The 22404-nt window shown below is 36.1% G+C and overlaps 1 protein-coding gene across 1 annotated transcript; it reads right to left on the bottom strand.

Annotated features, from left to right (window-relative positions):
• Nucleotides 1–283: 283 nt before the first annotated feature.
• Nucleotides 284–21040, bottom strand: LOC121315872 (vacuolar protein 8-like). Its single transcript, XM_041250421.1, has 15 exons — nt 20871–21040; nt 20421–20652; nt 16066–16185; nt 15653–15772; nt 15358–15477; nt 14083–14205; nt 13359–13441; nt 10754–10879; nt 10018–10063; nt 7909–8042; nt 5107–5232; nt 3325–3439; nt 2221–2355; nt 1082–1207; nt 284–655 (listed from the first exon to the last, which is right to left on the bottom strand). Exons 2-15 carry the CDS (start codon nt 20650–20652, stop codon nt 519–521), a joined length of 1743 nt encoding a protein of 580 aa, XP_041106355.1. The 5' UTR covers nt 20871–21040; the 3' UTR covers nt 284–518.
• Between the last annotated feature and the right edge of the window lie 1364 nt (nt 21041–22404).

The raw sequence follows: 22404 nt of genomic DNA, 5'->3' as shown, positions 1-22404 counted from the left end.
CATGTCAACAAATACAGGGGTCTGGGTGAGGATTTCTGATCTGTCCATGCTTGTACTGTTTGTTAGAATGGAGCCTAATAACTAAACACTGAATTTGTAAAAGTTTGTCTTTGAATTCCTCAGGAAGCTAATGTAGCGGCTTGTATGACATGGGTGATTCGAGATCGGGCAGTGACGTCTTTGTCTTTTCTCGGCAGCCAGTCATGTTGCTGTTTGTGTACTCAGGTATTCACATCTTTTGCTGAAGATTTTAATACACACATTACTATACTTGAATTTAAGATGCAGGCTATTTTTTTTTTATTTTTTTAAGAACAATTGGTTTAAAAAGTGTGACAAATTCGAAGGAATACAGTTCATGGATTTTGTGATTTTCAGTCGACAAAAAATAGATTTAAAAAATGTATGAAGAGCAGATTTGCTGACAAATGTAAAACAACAATTGATAAAACACAATCACAATAGATAACACACTGCTAAAGTAAAAAGTGAAAAAAGATTCAATGGAGACGAGGTCATTAATGCCCCTGTCCTTCTCTATTTGTTGAGTGCATTGCCATCCTCAATAGGGCTTGTGTTTCTTCTGTTTGCTGCTGGACCCTCTGAAGTTGCTCCACTAAAGGGCTTAGTCCAATAGCTGATGAAAATTGAGCATCTAGAAACAAACATTAAACACACCAAACTGAATCAACATTATGGAGTGTTCTGCTAGCTTTCCTGTACTCCCATACACCAAAACTTTTTTTTTTTTTTAACATAAACAGTGTATCTCTAACCAATATCAGAGTTTAAATAGTTATGCAAAGAAAAACTCAATTTTAATAGTAAACCCCTAATCTCCCCCTTTAGCGGAACCAAGCTCATACAGCATAAGCATTAAAACCCAGTCATTTGTTTCTCATAGGAGCAATTACATTTATCTTATGGGATTTTGGATAAAACCATCCTTTTCCTATTTTTATTTTAAACTATCTTCCTTGTCTATCCATATCCCCAGAGATGTATAATTGTATTGTCTGCTGAACCTTGTAAAGGTTTTGTATGCTGCAAAGTAAATGGAAGCATTAGTTTTCCTACCTACCTTCATTGAGCCTGCAGAGGGTGAGTATTCCTAGATGCTGGAACCTAACTTCTTGATGACTCAGAAATAGTAGCAGGTATCCCAAAACTTCATTGATGTGAGGCTTTAATGACTGACGAACTTCATCTGTGCATAATATACCAGTAGTTGTTCAGATTGTTTACAAAGACATGTTCACAAATACTGTCTAACCTGAACTTAGTTTGTATACTGAACTGTCCTGCATTTCATTTCTTGAGGTTGCATACATTTTCAATAAAATAGATTTTACCAGCACAGAAATGAGCATGTTAGACTGGCTATATGCTTGTAAATTTGTTGTAGCTGTGTTGGAAAATGCTGGCCACTTCAGCAGCACTGATTTGATTGCACTTATTTTTAAATTGCTCTGGAGAGATACATGACTATTTCTTGAAGAGTAATTAGCCTCAAATATCTTTTTGATTGTTTTCTCCAACCTTTTTATGGCATTTTCAATCATTCTGAATGATTCTGGGTTCTGTTCTAACATAGAGTTAATATAATTCTCTATGAAGCCTGGGTAAACTGGGCAATAGAGCAGTTTCCAAAACAGCAGCGTCCAAACTGTATGGGAGATAGAGAGAGAAGGGGGTGGGAATGTGACGAGAGTGAAGAGACACAGTTGGGAGCGAGAATATGATGGAACCTAGTTTTTCGGTCTAGCGTCTAGCATTTCTTAGCATAGGGTATGTTAATTGCACATTTTCTATTTTAATGCATTTCTATGTGTGTGTTTATTATTTAATGTACTTGTGTAGTAAACATCAACGGGGTGGGAACCTCCCTACCCATTTGTTATATAGTACTGTGTTGTCTGGTTTATTTATATTCCTAGAGGATTTGGATATATACAGCCTATCTTTGCTTTGGCATCAACATAAATAGTATTTATCTACACAAGAATACCCAGAACCCCATTTTTCAGCTTGTTTGGTAATATTAGCTGTCAGGGGTTACATCTCTGTCTTACACGGTCCATCACTTTTGAGAAAAGTGTGTACCTTTTGTAAGCAATATACAAATGTTCAGTGGTGTTATTATAAAACAGCGGTGCAGGACATTTTCTGTAATGCTTTTATTCACAATGCATTACAGAGGAAAAAAAAAAAAAGATTCACCTTTTGGTTCAAGCTGGCTGATAATATATGCAGCGTGAAACGATAACTCTGTGTTTTCAAACTGGCCAGCCAAACTGATAAGACGTCCTACCAGCTCAGCATTCAATTTTTCAGCTGTGTGTGACTTCAGTGATTCTGGAAAAACAACAAAAAAGGTAGAATTTCTCTACAGGACAGGCAGATAATCTACACTGACAACTGACTTGTATCACTCCTGCTTCTAAAATGTACATGCAGTGATTCAGGCAAAGCAGTTTTTAATTTTTTATTTTCAAGCTATATTAACTTGCTATTCATCAATTAACTTCTGTGCCTTTACAATGCTCCCTTATTCAGTTTAACTTATTTTTATTCCCAATTACAAATACATTAAAGAAATGTTGTACCATCCAAGTTCACTTGAAAAGTAGCAGGTTTCCGAAACATACAGCGTTACACGTCCCCACGTGTTGCTACAACCGTTTCATTGATAACATCCTTGACAACTTTTTACACTTCTAACTTTGAACTGTTTCAAAATGGCTGCTCTAGTGTACTGACAGTGTAAGGATTATTGTCCACATTGTCAAAGAGGTATCACAGCAATAACGATCCATTATATGGTATGGAAAAGAAAAGCCACGGCACTTAGTTGAAAAGACTAGATAAGACCCTCCCTAGCATTTTACATATTGCAGACAGAAATACATTAAAAGAAGCTCTTATGCTTTGTTAGATGTTTGACTTTCATAGTCTTGGTTAATTCAGTTTTAATGTCCCCTGCTGTTTAGATCAATTGAATAGCATACAGAATGTCCAGCATAAAGAGCATTGGTGCCAACGTGGAGTGGATTCATAATCCAAAACAACCAGGAACAATGGTGAAAATAAAGGACAAATTAGAAGGACAGAATGTGCAAATAAATACCTGACATAGGAATAGAATTTGCCAGGTCAATGGCAGTACGCAATTCAAAGTTGTTTCAACCCTAAACTTAATGTTAATGTTGGTTATAAATATCCCCCTTATATCCAACTAGGTGGTGCAATGAGTGAATGCATTGTTTCATATGGAGATTCTTTATTCTTGTTGTAGAATAAAAGACTTTTACAAAGATTGTTTACCAAGTGCTGTAAGCTCTTTTACACAGGTAGTGACACAAAGCAGGGATTCCTCTGTAGTATCCGTACAAGCAAGAGTCTGGAGCAACCCATCTACACACTCGCTGTCAATTACAGCCTAAACAGAGGAAAGAAACACATTAAATCTATTCATTTAGTTACACTGTATTGATTGATTTTTTTTTTAGTTTTGCAATCTTTTCTGTCTCAACCACAGAAACACATTTCTGAGGGGAAACTGAACAACAATGCCCTTCCCAGTTGTGTTTCATTAACTGTATATTGATAGTGTTTGGGGTAGTTGTGGGTCAGATTACACATCTGGGAAAATGATCTCTTCAGGAGGTATGAGAATATTTAAAAAACAAGTTTTCAGTGGGGGTATTTGGCAATACACTTGCATCAGAAACTTTATACCAAGAACTTAGTTGATAGCAGAATGTTTCTAATCTGGATGCTAATTGGGTCCCCTTTGCTAGGTATGCAGTTAGAATTGTCTTCCTAGATTTGGTTTAATTGATTAAGGCTAGATGCAAGTTTTAAAAAATGAAAAAAGAAACAATTAATGCTACAAAGTTTTATTTTTATTTATTTTTTTTAATGGCATAATAAAGCTATACAAGGCTATCCCAGTGGTTTAATTTTAATTAATTACACTATGTAACACAATTTTTGTTCCTGGGTAGTAAGTGTTATTTCCTAATTGCTTATGCCTCAAAAGCATAGAAAATGGCTATTATTCCCCACAAACTCTACTTTTGTGACCAGAACAGTGATATTTCAAAATATCACTATTTCCAAGAGAAACGGGCAAATGTGTGTCTTTTCGTTCACATAAAGTCAGAAAAAAACAACATAAGAATCCAAATTAACATGTATTTATACTAAAGTAATACAAAAATGACTACAAAAGATTTAGAAGCAAGTAGTTTTTTTCGAGATTTACGATTATACTGTAAATGTAGTCATTTTTGTATTACTTTAGTATAAATACATGTTAATTTGGATTCATATGTTGATTTTTCCGGGGGGGGGGGGGGGGGGGGGGGGGGTGAATTGTAAACAGGGGTAAAAATGTTATGCCAAATATATTCAAGCAAATATAGATAATATTTTCTCCACCATCCTGCTTTCCACCCACATAACACTGTGTGAATTATGTCTCTTATAGTTGGTTTTATCATAGAGTGGTATTGGAGAAATGTATCGATTTCAGGTACAAGGAACATAGCGAGCCAGATGGTGTATTTTATGAAAGTCAAAGACATGACACGGGTGGGGTGGGGACTTCAAGGGTAATACTGTGAAAAAAAGGGGTGATACATTTTGCTCTTTGAACATCAGAAGAGTCTATGAAACAAACTTAGTGTCACAAACTAACTGTACATTTATACTCAAATAAGCTTGTCCTTCAGTCACTCTAAAATAAGCATGCTCCTACTCTGCATCATCAGGAGGTCAATATAATGCAACCTGCAAATCTTATGTAACTTTTTTTTTTTTTTTATCTTAGCCCTTAACCACAGTGTTGAAAGGTTGTATAAGATCAAGGTGCTTTAAAGCATAGCTAACTGTTGTGTGTGTCTGACCCAGCCCTAGCAGGTAAGGGCTAAAAAGTAGATGAAAAACCATGCAAAGCATCATTTTCTCTGACATATCTAGAGTAGAGGTTCTTTGAATTTGCACAGCTCAACTTCATATAATGCTAAAATGGGCTTTACCTTTTTCATGGAGCCACAATGTAAGGCATGCATTTGCCTAGCTGTACTGAGACATACAAGTTACCTGAACACTCTGACTGGAGCTCAGGTTCCTGATGGTATAGGCAGTGTGGCTAAGGATTACTGGGTTGGTTCTGAAACTAAGCAGCTCTTTCAGAATCTTCAAAAAGCCTTCATTCACCAAGGCATCCTGAAAAAATAGTATCAATAAAATAAACCAGACAAGATTTCGTTCATGTCTTTGACAAAAAAAAAAAAAAAAAAAAAGCAAATACCTGAGATTATGCACCTTTCAGTATTTTGTTTGAATGAGTAACTTTTAATGAATTGCCATTTTAAAGGAAAAAACACTACTGGTACAAATATAGCTAAGCCCTGCCAAAAACACAGAATTTGCATAACACCTGGTAACAATGGAACTAAGGTAGCTTATTGTTTTGTACTTCAGTATTATGCCACTTTGAGGCAGTATTGAAATGGATTGTGTCAATACTCTTGTAAAATATGTTCCCATTAAATGTGTTTAGGGCCCGTTTCATGGATTCCTTTTAGTTCCACTTTTCTTTACAAACTATTTTAAGTGGCTATGACTAACTAAATACTTTCCTAATTTTTACCTGCAGGGCACATACATTAACTATATAGCTCTCAGTTTCAAAAGAAACATATGACACTGCAAACGTGATTTTATCTTAAAACTTCTGGTACTACACAGGGTAAAAGTGCGTTCTCAGTTTGCTTGTCCTGTCTTCCAGGAAATCTGTTACACTTGCACTTCTTTGGTCATTTCATCTCATCAGTGGGGATCAAGAGCACACAGTAACTGGTTGCAAACCATGTCAGTCATAAGGGGAAAGCACCTGGTTCATTATTGACAGGAAAGGCGGCTCTCGTCTTGCTGAGAGAGATCATTAGCTCTTTAAATACTCATGGTTGTAAGAGCTGATAAACATTTTCTGCTACGTTCTGAATTCCTTTCCGCTATAATCTGAATTTTCTTCTACTTCCACCGTGTGTGATTAGCAGGCTTTAATACTGTACACCAGTGGCTGGCAATTAAATTTGACGGCAGGCCAAATGAGAGGGCCACTTGCAATACCCCCCCTCCCCCAAGTGGCTCCAGGCCAGGCCCGCAGAGTGAAAAGAAGTGGACAGCTGATGGCACGCATTTTGAAGGATGCATGTGTCTGTCCTCCTCTCTCCCGAATCAGCGCGAGGATGGCAGCAGTGAGCCGGATTGAAAATAAAAATAATCCGACATTTCAAATTGGGGAGAAAACTAACTGGCAAATCCAAATTTAAAATAAATAAATCAAATACATAATTTAAACCACTCAAAGATTAACAAAAATATCATCTGTTATCATAGAGCAGCGGTTCTCAAACTTCGCTGCACTGTGACCCCCCCAGTTCTAGCAAGAAAACTGACTACGAAATATTTTTTACAGCCAACAGTAAAAAAAAATAAAATTAAAATTAAAATAAACAAAATTACAAATGCTTTTAGGCTGCCACGGTTTACACAATCGTACACAAAGACAACTTCTTAATCTAGCTTTTGATTTTGTCAGTGAGAGAAAAGTCAAATATATCTCATCCTTGGACTGATGTGTTAAGCCATTTAGCAAAAGCTTTTTTTTTTTTTTTTTTTTACTGCTCAATCATGTCTAACCCGACATCCAGTGCTGTCAGATTAAAAAAAGGTTACAGACAGAGGAGCTGTAGAGTTCAGCGGCAGTGCATAAAGAGCACATGTTTTGTTGGATATTTACTTTAATACACAAAATGCGAGACTCAATTTGTATTATATGTTAACTTATGTAAAAAGGGTATGCTTTTATTTATCGGTTACCTGTTTAACCTATTACATCCCTAGCTTTGACAACTTCAGCATTCCCAGGTACGTAACGTTTTTGTCTGTGATCCGTTTTCAATCAACGCTGATGGTGATTTCTCGTTCCATGCAAAGCAAGCACTTCCCACAATCAACGAAGCAGCATCTAGAACTAGCAGTATATTTGCAATCATCGGCATTGCCGAAAACCGAACTCATTAACAAAGGAAATTATTCTGGTCCACCTATATACAGTGCCTATAGAGTTTACATTCCCTTGAACTTTTTTCACATTTTGACCCAAGAATCTTTGTCACATCACATCTATCACACCTGCTGTTCTAAAGCTGATCGCAGAAAAAAAGTGCAATTTTTCTCAAATTTGTCATAACGCAATGAATCACTAAAAAAAAAAAAAAAAAAAAGTATGCTACTTTTGAATTATGTTATACTGCATTCCTGTCTATCATATGAGGATTTCAGTACCATAGCGAGGCACAAATGTATCATCACAATCAGCAAGTATTGTACTTTGGAATCGATATTGCAAAACACTTAATTTCTTGCTTACGTGCAAAAAATATGTGAAGGTCATTCGGAGAATCCCCCATGACAGCCCCCTTGCGGTAATATTAAAATGAAGTACCACTCTCTCTCAGCCCTTGATACAGCCCTGCCAGGAGGCATCCACCATTTGTAGCTTGTTCCCTGCTTTTTTGAAAATAATGTAAGATTGTAAATTACACATCCTACCACATGGAAGTGTGTTTCTCTCTTTTTTTGTAAGGCAATATGCAATATTTCAAATGTTAAAGTATCATAGAACTCACTGTGGGGAAACCAATGCAAGGACCCCAACAGTTAAGTTCTGCACCATCTGCCCAGATTTTACATTCAAAAGGTGGCAAGCCTTGTTCTAAACTTGATCACAGTTAAGTGGATGTTAAACCTTACTGAAAATAGATTTTTATTAGGTGTTCATATGGCTAACCCAGAATCTTCTAATAAAACTAAATGCTATTCTTCTCTTACCCTGTTGTGGGGGTGTTCTGACAGGGCACTGAGGAGAGTGACTGCTGATTCTGACACAGGCTCACTGGAGGACCCGAGCAAAGCCTTCAGCTGAGGAATGCAGCCCATAGCCACAAGCACCTCTTGGGTATTTACTGCAGCAAAGGAAAAGAAACAGTTAAGATCAACAGGGCACTTAGTGTGGTAACATTGTCTAAAGTAGTGGTGCACAATCTTTTTAAATGCCGCCCCCTTTTCTCAGCATACATTTTGTTGTGGTAATCTCTGCGTGAGCGAGACGGTCACAGTTTGACAACCTTTGACCTTATTTCTGATTGGTCTATTGCGACGCGAACAGCGTATAGTGCAAACACAAATAAAATAAATTTATTTCTATATTTGGTCGCTTCATTCGCGGAGCTCGCGTTTGCTTGCGGTGTGCATTACTCAATTTGAATCAACAGTTTTAATTATTTTTTTCACTCAAATCGTTTGCATCATTACACTGTCGTCCCTGTTCACTGCAGTTTCACCGACACACTTCATACATATTTTTTCCAGTTCTACGAGTCCTACAGTGATCGTCAGCAGCTCATTTGAAAAGGTGAGAACTTGGACTAATTAGCTGTCAATTATGCATTTATTTAAAATGTTCTATACTTTTTTTTTTTTTTTTTTTTTTTTTTATACAGAACAGGCCCTTCAGTCATAGTTACGCCCCTCTTACTGACTTGTTTACCCAGCACAGCTTTGTGTGGCGATATTAAAACCATCTAAATTTGGTAATCATCTTGCTTAAGCTATTAACATGGCACAGCATCCATGTCCCCTGGCAAGGACATAAATAAAACATACAGAGGGAAGAAATGTTAGTGATGTACCATGACCTACATCCTGCATACTGATTATAATCTCAAAATGAATGGTGATAAATAAACAAAAAGTAAAGAATACTTTCAAGTAGGGCTGTGTTTGAAGGTTCATTCATTAGCCAGGAATTCAAAGGTAGTTTTAGTTCGCCAGGTGGCATTCAGGCGATGTATTTTTTTTTTTTTTTTTTTTTTTTTTTGTGTGTGTGAATACTATAAAATGTCACATTAAATATCACGCACATGCAAAATTCGATCTTTTGGTTTGTATAATGCTTATTACTTAAACAAAAGTTGTACTAAAATTCACTACCAAATTGTTATACTTAACAAGTCTATATGGTGCCGCTGCAATGTATGGAGCAGGGTACAGTATGCCAAACTGGGGGTTACCTATAGCGGTTGTAGGACTTCAGTAAAATATGTACTGAATAACTAGTGTACAAGACATTGTAAGAGATAAGTGATATGTAGAATATGTCTGAAACCATAAAAAATATGTTAACACTAATAATTTTAATTGTGAAAACTGAGCACCGTTGGCCCATCCTCCCTCCAGCTTGTGTTATCCAGAGGCAAACCTTTAATTTCTAAATTTGCCATCTCGACAGCAAAGTGTTGTATAGCGTAAGCTGTACTGAAAGAAATGTCTCTCAACCACTCTGCTGCTTAGGATTTTATTTTGTTAAGTGCCCAGACAAAGCCAAAAGAAAAAGTTGAATGCAAACTCTGCAAGCGACTGTTGATGTATCATGAAGGCACAACTAATCTCCATTTCACTTCACAAGCGTAAGTTCATATTATTAGTATTAATATTTTTAATAGTAGTAAAATGTGACTGACTGATAACCTGCTTGGAACGGTGACTTAAATAAAGCTTGCAGTTGGTGTTGCTGAAATGCAAGCTTACTGTATATATCTCAAGCAGCATCAATTATGTGTAAATAAATGTGTATTTTTATTTAAATTATAAAAACATGATTACTGTTCTATACAACATTTTTAAATTACATGTGAATGTTTTACTCCATTTATATGGATTACCTGTAAAACAGGATTTTCAATCAAATATAAACAAGTTGCTATGGTAATGTTATGCAAATTAGTAGAATCGACGGTTGGAACCTTCCTGCAGTAATGTGTTCCGAACCATCGAGGGTCAAAATGTACCCTTCGTTGCAGCCCTGCTTTCAAGTAGCAAACGTCTCTTCAAAGTTTTATCAAAAACATTTTATTCAAAGTAATCTTGAATTGATTTTACCATTAACTGATAAGTTTCCGAGGCAACGGCACGATTGGCAGCATATCTGTTGAAATGAGACACACATTTATTTCAGATTGAATCACTTAATTCACAATGGTGGCCTTCTGTATCATTTAAAAAACAATAGTCTGATTTTTTTCTTCCCGCAAAAGTAAACTATTTTTGTAAAAGGAAAATGAAACTGTTACAAAGCTAGTAGCAAGCAAAGAGGTGTACATGTATGCCTTAGTTGATTGTACCCAGTTTTATGGCAAATATAGTTTACTACTCTGATACAGTGATACTTGAATATACACTGTGCTAAAATTTTTCCAATGTCGATACATACAAAAGTTGTTTATTTCAGCTACCAATTAAGACTAGTTGTCCAAAACAGCTGCCAGTCAGCGTGTATGTTGTGCCAAAGCACAGAACCACAACTAAGCATATACTGTACTCAGGGCTCTGGGTGAAAATCAGGGTAGTTAGACCATCACTGATTCCTCCGGGGCTTAACACAGACTTCTTGATTAAGCAAACAATAACTGCCTTAATCCTGATTTAAGAGGACTAATTTGAACTGGAATATAGGAAACATGCATTCCTTTCCAATTAATTTTATAATCATTCATTCATTCATTATATAAAACTACTCAACCAATAATAAAATACTGCAGGTCACTAGATTATTCACATATGACATTAAATGAAAGCTACCGCACAGAAAAACGAACATTGTACTTGAATTGCTTACCTTTTGAACAGAGGAAGACATTAAGGAGAGCAGTGCCTTCAGCAGGAACCGGTCCCCTACTTGAAGCATAATCTGGTGGTACCCGGGATTAGTTGCAAAATTGCTTAGAGCAGAACAGCTGTAATACTGCAACAACACATACAGTACCCTTAGACATCCATATATCAATGGATTAATATTTTGTTGAATGGAGAGGTGCAAATACATAGCATACTGTATATTACATATAAGTAACAAAATGATATACTCTTGCATTCTTACCATTCAAAAGAGACAATCTTGCATAATAACCTGTTTTTATCACAGGTTTCACAACAAATACTGTACAAACACACAAACATTGCAGCATCCTAATTCCAGCTTTATCATAAATGTTCCTGTCTGCTTACACATTCTTTTAACTACAACTTTAAGTAATCAACTACAGACCAGCACTTTTCAGCTGACCCCTGAATTATGAAGTTCACAATTCACTTCCTTGGTTTAGCTTGATGGATACATACATTTAAAACACAAAGGCCAATAAATCCCAACTGGCAATATTTTTAGACAGAAGTTAACTTCTAAAACAAAACAAGGTTGTTAACCACAGCAGAATCATAGATGAGACATCACTGATCAATTGTTGGAATGCCAGCTTGGTACTATTTTGAAGGCTACAGTATATGTAAAAGGTACTCTGCAATTCATGACTCTTCACACATTATGAATGAATAATCTTTAAACAGTACACACAGGAAACCTGAACCACACTAGTCACCATCTAATTAATACATGGTTTGTAGTTTGTTGTTCCATTCCTCTTCAATGGCTGTGCTAAGTTGCTGGATATTGTCAAGAACTGGAACATGCTGTCGTACACATCGATCCAGAGCATCCCAAACATGTTTGGTGAGTATGCAGGGCATCGAAGAACTGGAACAATTTCAGCTTCCAGGAATTGTGTACAGATCCTAGTGACATGGGGCCGTGCATTATCATGCTGAAACATGAGGTGATGGCAGCAGATGAATGGCACGGTATCTCTGTGCATTCAAATTGCCATTGATAAAATGCAATTGTGTTAGTTGTCTGTAGCTTATGCCTGCCCATACCATAACCCCACTGCCACCATGGGGCACGCTGTTCACAACGTTGACATCAGCAACCCGCTCACCCACACGACGCCATACACACTGTCTGCCATCTGCCCGGTACAGCTGAAACCGGGATTCATTCATGAAAAGCACACTTTTCCAGCGTGCCAGTAGCCATCGAAGGTGAGCATTTGCCCACTGAAGTCTTTTACGACTCCGAACTGCAGTCAGGTCAAGACCCTGGTGAGGACGACGAGCACGCAGATGAGCTTCCCTGAGACAGTTTCTGACAGTTTGTGAAGAAATTCTTCGGTTGTGCAAACCCACAGTTTCATCAGAAGTCCAGGTGGCTGGTCTCAGACGATCCCGAGGGTGAAGAAGCCGGATGTGGAGGTCCTGGGCTGACGTGGTTACATGTGGTCTGCGGTTGTCAGGCCAGTTGGACGTACTGCCAAATTCTCTAAAACAACGTTGGAGGTGGCTTATGGTAGAGAAATGAACATCCAATTCTCTTGCAACAGCTCTGGTGGACATTCCTGTAGTCAGCATGCCAATTGCACGCTCCCTCAAAACTTTTATTGTCCCCAGCACAAGGTGCACCTGTGTAATGATCATGCTGTTTAATCACCTTCTTGATATGCCACACCTGTCAGGTGGATGGATTATCATGGCAAAGGAGAAATGCTCACTAACAGGGATGTAAACAAATTTGTGCATAAAATTTGAGAGAAATAAGCTTTTTGAGCGTATGGAAAATTTCTGGGATCTTATTTCAGCTCATTAAACATGCGATCAACATTTTACATGTTGCGTTTATAATTTTGTTCAGTGTATTAACTAGAGCAGGTGGGCAATTTTTGCCAAAGCACCAGAAGGTCACAAAAAGTTTGTCAGTGACACATATCCCCTATCACAACTGTAAAAAAAATAAAAAAAATAGCTACCAGAATTATGAAAGTTAATCAACACCTACATCCACTGTCTGTAAATGTAAAAATGTCTCCATATACCCCCAGATAATTAATTAACCAGAAACTCTCAATAACTAAAATATGTCCAAACCAAGTTTTACCACAGGTGAATAATCTATTCTCTAGATACAAGAAAAACAAGTGACAGAGACAATGGTCCCTGAAAATAGGAATATAGAGGAAGCATGCATAGCAAGATCCTGGGTCTATTCCATTTATCTAAACAGTCACACTGCAACTGAGTCTATTACATATACAATGTAAAGTATTTTACCATTAACAGACAATGGATCAGCATGTATGTGTTACATGCCCACGACAATCAAGAAATGGGTTAAGATAACTGAATAAATACAAGAGCAGAATGCCTGTTATTTCAAGCTGGAGGGCTCAAGACAAAAAGAAAATGGCATTGTGAAATAGCAGCAGGTGCAGCCAGCTGTTTCTCCAGCATGTCAACTGCATTTCATGTTGTATTGTATTTTATTTAGTTTCTGTAGCATTTGCAATCCCTCCATTGATACAAAGTTGATGCAGTTGGTGGATACCAATATTTACCTGAACTTCAGAGTCGGCAGACTCTAGAAGAACTGTAAGAACAGGCAAGGCACCTTCCCTCCACAAAACCTCTCTAGTCCTCTCTAATAAAAAAAAAAGGGGACAAAATGTGCTCTCCTTTCCGATTAATGAATCACTTTGAGCATGAGGTAAAATGATGTTCAGAGGAGCTCAGTTGATTAATCCATGGTACAAATACATCAACAGCTAGTATGGTAATGCTGTAATATGTAATGTTGGTTTTAAACCAGGTTTTGCAGAGCAGTTTTTTTTAATACCAATGGTATGTTGTAACCTACTGCAGTCAGTATGTACATATGGGAATTAAAGCAAACTGAATTCCCTTAAATACTTCCAAGTCCCTTATCACAAATGCGTGATAAAACAAACTTCACTACCATAGACCCTATGGATGGGTTAGAGACTGCATTAGTTTTCAAGTTCTCTGCTTTGTCTAATTTTAAGCTAGGATCTCCACAATGTATCAGACGGGATATAGAGTTTATATTTCATTTAGCATAAAGAGTCTCTAAGCATACCAAAACCTTGCTTAGACTATTGTTGGAGGCTGGAGTATGCACGTTCATTTATATGTTCTGAGCAAAGTCTGGATTAACCATACTTTTTCTGTATTTAACAATGCTTTTGCTATACTTCACTTTGCAATGGTTTTACCAAACAGAATCTTTTATAACGGAACCATGGATAATTCTTCACAGCTTACCTGATCTGGTGAGATTCAGAATGGCGCCGACAGCATTCTGCTGCACCCGCGGATCATAGGACTTTGCAAGCACCAGCACTGGCAAAACTCCACCTGCAGATGCAATTGCTTCTCTGTTTGATTCTAAAGTAGATGGAAAAAAACATAATGCCTACAAGATTGCAATTTTATTAGCTTACTTGTACAAATAAGGAACATACAATTACATTTGTAGACAGGTGTGGCAGTGTGCCCCGTCCATGTGTGGATTTTGTGTTACGTGTGGTGTGTTAATGACGGTGTACAGGTATTGGTGCATGGGATATAAATGGGTCTGCGTAACACAAGTGATTTAAAATATATAGTTGTATTTAAGCATGGGGATGCACAATCACTTCACATGCAGACAAAGCATGTAATGGTATGTGAGCACAGGATTGCACAAATTAATTCACGTGCCGAGAATCAAGTAAATGATTAATTAGTAATTGAATCTCGGCACAGCTGTGTATATATAGAGCCACCAAGCACTCACTCAGGGTTGTGTTCAGGGAGAAAGAATGGGAGAAAGTGAGGAGAATGAATGAATGAATGAATAAATAAATAAAAACAATAAGCAATTGCTACGTCATGCTGGAGGGCCAGCACGGTGCTTGTTTGTTTAGTGTTTGTTCCCTGTTTGTTAGTGTCTGTTCGTTTTGTTTGTTTATTTATTTTGGCCCAAAGTGCCATGTTCTGTTTTGTTCAACATTTTATTTTCTGTGTGTTAATAAAACACTGAGCGCTGCAGTGTCTCAGGTTCGCCCGCAGTTGCTGTGCGTGTTGGTTTCATTTCCTGGCCTGACTTCACCCCTACAGCCAGCCTGTTCACAACAGGTCCTTCTGCAAAACACAGGGCAGCATTTCCACATTAGAACTTTGATTATGATTTTGTACCATTTTGGTAAGGAATGGAAATTGAGTATTTAATTTTGGCAAAGAACCCATCTGTGAAACACATTTAATTTGATCTCAAACAGCTCTGTCCCCTTTAATAAATGTAACTGTTACACACTGCTAGTGTATGTTTAAAAATGCACTGTATACAACAAACATAATATTCTTCTCCTGCTGGGGGCTTAAGGAAACCCCAAGCCCAGTGTCTTATTTTTTGTCTGCCCATTTTTTGGGCCACAAGCCATCACTGATATAGAATATGTATAGCTATATACCAGTATACAAAAAATGGGTAAGTAAAATCTTAAGTGTAATCATAAAGCATGATCACATTCCACTGTTCTAACATACAGTACAAACCGGAAGTTGTGAGGGTGGCCACACATGCACATGAGTTACACTGGACAGTAGGGTCTCCAGACTCCAAAAGTTCCAGTATCGGCTCCAGCATCCCCATTTCAACCACTAACTCTTTGTTCACTGGAAGAAAAACAAGAATACAGTACTGCCATCTTTCTTAGAAGAACTCTAAACTGAAAAGAGGATCTAATGACTGGAATTCATCTTAGCAGACCCTTGTAGAAATCAATGCAATTGATCACTCTTTTAAAAAAATATATTTTTCTTGTTATGAGTTCTTACTGCTCATGCTTACCATTTTCCTCCACCAAAAGATTGACAAGTGCCAGTGAAGTGATCCTCTGTACCTCCATATCGCTGGACTGGAGCAAAGCATTGTAAGGTTCCAAGAACTCAACAGGTAATGGTGCATTTACTGGTTATACAGTAAAATAAAGAAACATTTAAAAAAAATGTTAACTATTGTAAAGCCTTGTGAAGCTGAACATTCTGAGCAAAAGAATGAATACACACGTAAATAAATATAGGTAGTAAGTTAAGGAAATACGGGTTATAATGTGTTAATGACGCAATAATAAAACCACGATGCTGGCAACAAAAGCAGACATCCAAAGAAATCAGACTATGTTCCATTTTGATGGTAATTAAGTTTTAACTTGTCAAGATTTCCAAAAATATGCATTAATATAGCTTGGGGAATTTACTTACACTGTTGACTAATGTGTAAATAGTATATGGCAGCTGACTGTTGTAGGTTAGGGTTTTCAGAAACAGCTAAAGTCCTCAGGGCATGTAGACAATCATTGTCAAGCAGTGGTTTGTCAGTACCTGTCAAAGAAAACACTTATTTAAGATTAAAAACATCATGCTGAATCATGTACAAGTTTATCAAAATGTGTTTTACAAAATACAGTTTGTTTTCTCAAATTGGCTTCATTGCATACTTAAGTGTGCCCCGCTTTATAACACCCTGTAGGCCAGAGTTAAGAAGCCATGAGATTTGTGTTTTGCCTAAATGACACTAAGGGTCAAATGGGAGGAAAGAACACAATGCCTTTGAAATATGGTTATTTATAAGCGCTACCTGAACTGAGATTTAAAGATGTTCGCAAAACAAATAATGCAGTTGCCTCTGGACTTGAAAAAATACTGGAAAAAGTGTATTGTCAACCACACTGCTATGGTATGCAGGTGCACATGGAAGTGCAGCTTCTCTGATAGTCAAAAACATGCTAAACAACGTGCTAACCAGAATTTATCACAATTGGTTAAGAGGCGCCCATCCATATCTTACACTTACTGTATACTTTAAACAATTAGTGTAATAGTGTGACAGCTGATCCATTACACATACAATGGAGTGGATAATACAATTAAATGTAGCGGCACGACATTGAGAAAAAGCTTAAAGCGGATGTAACACGAGGCAACTTTTACTGGCAACTGTTGTATCAAGAGTCGCTGGCAATTAAGTTGCTTTAACTTGTATGCAACAGGCAACTTCCAAGGGCAACATTTTTAGGAATCTTAAGAAGTGAACCAATAACATTTACTTTAATTTGCAAACCTTCAAAAGACAAGTCCAATCAACTCCCTTGTGTATACAGATATTAATTACTATACATTCAATTTAAACATAAAATGCATTCATTTATAATCAAATTATTTATTAATTCATAAACAATACAAACATATTAGTATATACAATATTAAAGACTACATTACAATCAAATTCAATATATTAATTTGCAGACTAAAATGCATTTAGTGAAATACAATATATATTGAATAAAATAAAAAATATTGTCAAAGTTGTTTTTGTTTTTATTAAAGGGTACAGAATGACCCTTTTTTATTTTATTGTGTTACGTGTTCCCATGTGTTGCTACAGCTGTTTACGCAAGGTGTGTGTATTTTTTTTTTTTTTTTTTTTTTTTTTTGTTTTTTTTTTTTTTTTTCATATATGTCAAGCATAGTATCTGTTTGTCAATCAGTAAATTGTATTATTTATATACAATGTAGTTGTATAAAATAAACGTCTATTTTCAACGTTTCCAAGTGTACTTCAATTTTTTTCTTGATAAAGGTCATTTTAGTTATTAGTCATTTGTACACTCGTCCTATTAATACCCTTACTCTTGCTCACTCTCAGGTTACAAATCCATCTTAGGTCTGAACTTGCAGGGACGATAGGAACCATCTTGAAATGCAGTTCAACACACAAATAGTAAAATCATAAAATTTTATTTTTTTTTATTTATTTATTTTTTTTTTACATTCCCCTTATCCTCTTGCTCACTGGTAAATCCATCTCAGTTACACATGTGAGCAGGAGGATGATGGGAAATGTAGTTCTGAGAGGTCCATGCAGGTACATAGGAAGCCATCTTGAAACAGGGAATGCAATTTAAAAGTTTAAAAAGTGGTCAAAAAAAAAAAAAAAAAAAAAAATTAAAAAAAACCCTGCTTTACATAAACAGTTGCAGCAACACATGGGGGCATGTCACACAATAAAATAAAAAGATCCATAAGTACCCTTTAAAGAAACAAAAAAAGAAAAGAAAGTATGTCATAGCAACTTCTGTTCAATTCAGTATATAAATGATGACTGGTCTATAACTACATCAGCGTTTTTTTTTTTCTTTTCAATTGAATTGAATTTCTTTAGAAATACTAAGGTACATAACAGCTGCTTTAAGAAGGTCATCATAATCAGTTGTCTTAATCTGTTTTTGATCTTTTTGACTGCCGGCTACTTTCACAAGGCATGCAAACCAAAGTTGATGAAGAAAACTTTGCTGTCAGAAGTGGTTGCTAGGACAGATTCGGAGAGAAAAAGACAGTAATTCAGGTGGAAGGCTGCAGAGTGATGTTGGCAGAGTCAGGCACCTGTGAGACAAAAGAATATTTCTTCAGAATTACATTTTTTTTTGTTTGTTTTTTTAATAAAACTGACAAAACATTAATCAGTAAGTAAATAAAATGAATGAGTTAATATTAAAACAGAGCTACATACCCTTATGGAAAAACAATAAATATGCCGACATGATTAACACAGTAATTAGTTACTGTAGCTCAATTTGGTTGTTCATTGCTACGGAATAGGGTATGTGTGTAATATTACCTGGGATAGGCTCAGGCTGTCTTGGCTAGCCCTTGGTTGTACTGCATCTCGTATATATGTGAAATGCTCATAGTGCTGCTGCCACTTTGGGATGTACAGTATATGTCATCAGCACTAGCACCTGATCTTTTACTATTTTTTCTTTATGTTCTCTCATGTAAATCGATCTGATGTTGTTTCACTTAGATTTGATTTCATCCTGTTTAAAAATCAATGATGGGTTGTCAAAACTTAGTTTTAACCCATTATGTTCAGATGTGTCAAATTATCCTTAGCAAACAATGAATACAATTGTATAGAATGGTAATGTATTACTAGGTGCATATCGCTAACCAGTTTGCACTTATGAGTAAATGTTTATTGGTGAATAAAACACTTATATATATGAGCCTGTGTATGCACTTCAGAAAGACAAATGATTGTGTGTGTAAATTTTCACTTATAATTTTAAGTATTTACTCAATTTGGGGTAGTTACAGCAATTAACTCAATATTAAGACGAAAATTTCAAATATAAACATGCAGAACTGTAAAGCAAAAGACAATGCACATGCCCAAATGTTCAGCCAATTCCTTCAGGGATTGTCTTCTCTTGTCCAGTTTAAAATTTCAGGATTTGAAGGATCCCCTAAGAATCTGTGAACTAACACAAAAACGTATTACAAATTGAAATAAACTTTTTTTTTTTTTTTTTTTTTTTTTTACATATCTATTGTTTATAAACATACATTTAGGAAAGTACTTACAGGCATTATTAAGACAGTAGCTAACAAGTTGTTTAAGCTTCTTTTTAATTGTTACTTTTAATATTTTTGATAGACAAAAAAATATTTTTAATATGGTCACTTTTAGCAAGTTTGCTGCACTGTATCAACATAATGGTATTTCAAAGTTGTGTTTTAATGTTCCAATGTAACTTTGAACACGTGAATAGCGTCTGTAATAGTTTCAGCAGTCCACAGGCTTTTAGTGTTATGGCTAAGTGGTTTCAAGTTCTGGACGCTCATTCAATTTTTTTACATTCTTGTACCCAACCTGTATCATTAGAATATAATGTAAATAAAAACTACTTTTTTAATGTTTGAATACACAGTAATTTTGCGTTTCATTGTAGCCTACTATAATAATAATAATATCATGTTAATCAAACCGTTTTTCATTTATCGCGTAATGCAAATTTAAAATCACATCTGTACTATTGTAATTTAGCTAACGCTAGTAATCAAGATTTACACTGACGTAAACGTACTACAAGTGTAAAACGCTATACATCCAACAAGGTGGCGCTAGGTGACTGGTTGTCCCTCGCTTGTAAGCGCTTCCCTCTCTCTAATACGGGGTTCACCCACATACTCTAGCCCCAGGCTTTATATTACGGACTAGGCCTTATAACTATTTGAGCTCTGTGAAATAACTTATCTAAGCTATAACATAAACAACATAATTTTACATTAAAAAGGTAGATAACTTACTTTCAAACCATGCGATCAACATGGTATCTTCGTTGGTTCTCCAATCGGTGTCTTGCGGTCGCATAACAAATCTGAATCATGATTGGCTGTTACAACAACAGTTTAAAGTTGAAGCAACAAAATCAAAAGGATATCATTTTGAGTAACTTTGAAGAAAAACAAAAACAAAAATCCTTGATAACGTTGCGTGCAACTTGTTGCTGCAACAGTTGCCTGAAATAGTTGCTTGAAAGTTGCCTGGTGTTACATCGGCTTTAGGTTGTTGTGTATGTCTTGTTTAAAGCCAAGGAGACACTAGTCTACATGTTGCTAGAAAACCGTCACTTTTCATTTATCGCGTAAGGCAACTTTAAAATCACATTTTATTATTGTTTATAGCAATATGCAGACTAGTGTCCCCTCGCCTCCAGAATAAAGTGACTAAACAGAGACTGCATTCTGATCTCTGGTGGGTGTTGCTACGTTACCTGTGTCCAGGTGTTGCAGAAATTCCTGTGCTGCTTGTCTTTCATGCTGCTGAAGAACAGGCTTGTAAAATTTACTGACCACGTCTTTTTTTCTTTTCAAGCAGGAACACTGGCTAATAGCATCCACACAGTCCCTTATTTTCTGTGCAAAGTCTGACATAACCCCTCGCACAAGTGCAAGGAAGTCTTTCAACAGCTGAGCACAAAAAATACACAACTGCTCTACCCCCATCTGTAACAAAGAAATTTGGCATTTGTGGTTCAATTAATCACAAAACAACGCTTAGCCTATCGGGATTAGCAGTACAGTAGTTAATTTGTCAAACGTTCTTGTGTAACCAAATTTGATTAAAAGCGACCTGTTTTCATAAATATAAATATTTTCTTATTTTGTTTCAAATAACACACCGAGTTAAAAACAAAAACACAAACATTCAAATACATTAATACCGTATGTAATTAAGGTGTTAATCCACTCAGAACGTTATATTTCCTCAGAACCGGCTGCAATTAAACAGGGACCAACAGAGTCGTTTATCTGTTGTTAGCACCGACCCACGGTGTAGATAACATCCATCGCATCTGCTCTCCTACCCCTTTGTCTTTCTGCAGCGGACGTCATCGTCAGTTAAAAGATTGTGAATAGGACAATGACAAAGGGAGCTACCTATGTCACGTGATATTAGAGCACATTCAGGTACTTCACCTTGTTTGTCTGGTTTGTTCCTCTTGCAAAACTTTGTTTATTTATGCAACTTTTTTTCTGTCAAAGGGATCTGTAGAAATACAAGTACCAGTTTTCAAATGTGAAATAATAAAACCAATTCAAAATATGTTATTTTATTGTATATGAAAATGCATATATACCTGACTTTTCACTGTATACTGTATAAATAGCAAATTACCAGTACATATAAAAACTATTTGTCAGGGTTACCTCTACTGAACAGAGGCTTTACCAGGACACAGTGACAACTGGTAGGGCAAAAATAATTCAGACACAACTGATCCAGAAGCTAGAAGGTGCTTAATAATTCCTTGTCAAATTTCCAACCCAGGTTATGTGTGAACATTGTAAAATACAGTGAATTGTAAAATCTTCTAAAAAACAAAACAAAAAAACAAAAAGAATTGCACATTGTATAAAATATGTCCACCAGCTGCATATCAATGTAATTCACCCCTGGAAGAAGTTCCACCTATACTACTACACACTGGTTTTAAAGATGGTCTTCTTTTTATATCATTTATTTTCAATTAAATACATAACTTTAATTTATTTTGTATTGTGTTATTGTTTTGAAAAGGTTTTTGTTTAAATGGGTTATGTTCAAAATCCAATCTTAAAGTTTCTAATGTTTAAAAAGGTAAATATTAATGATAAAGTGGTAAATGCAGACGATAGAGCTTCTCCACCAACTGCTGTTACATGCAAATATACAGACATTTCTCTTAAAGAAAATGATACATTATAAGTATGATAGAATTGTAAAATGTGCATTATTATTGTTTATTATAAATGTGAAATATCGCTCGTAAAAAATACTATATTGTTGACAGTGGAGAATAGATTGAAGTGTTCTATTGATCTACAGTCAGTACACTACAAAACAGGCTATGGCAATGTGAGCTTTGTAACTCAAGCCTCAGGACTGTAAGAAAATAATGTGTGCTTATTAATAAGATGAGGCAATGTTATGCAAAGAACCTGTGTTTTAAGAGTACAGTTGACAACTATGCTGGCCAGTGCTCAAGGAGTCACACAGTATTTAAAGAGACCAGTTTTCCCAGATGATGCGCATTTTACATATGGAAATAGTATTTTCACAGTAGTGTTTGCATTTATACCATACTTTTCCCTAATTTATACAATGCACGTACCATAGTTTATCATGGTTTACAATGTTTATTAATATCCTTTATCATACCTGGCTGTTAATATGCTTTATTACACTTTGCTACATTAGTAATTACATTACTAAAT

Source organism: Polyodon spathula, chromosome 5, assembly GCF_017654505.1.
Source record: "Polyodon spathula isolate WHYD16114869_AA chromosome 5, ASM1765450v1, whole genome shotgun sequence".
Classification (NCBI taxonomy): Eukaryota; Metazoa; Chordata; class Actinopteri; order Acipenseriformes; family Polyodontidae; genus Polyodon; species Polyodon spathula.
This window is presented reverse-complemented; position numbering and strand designations above follow the sequence as displayed.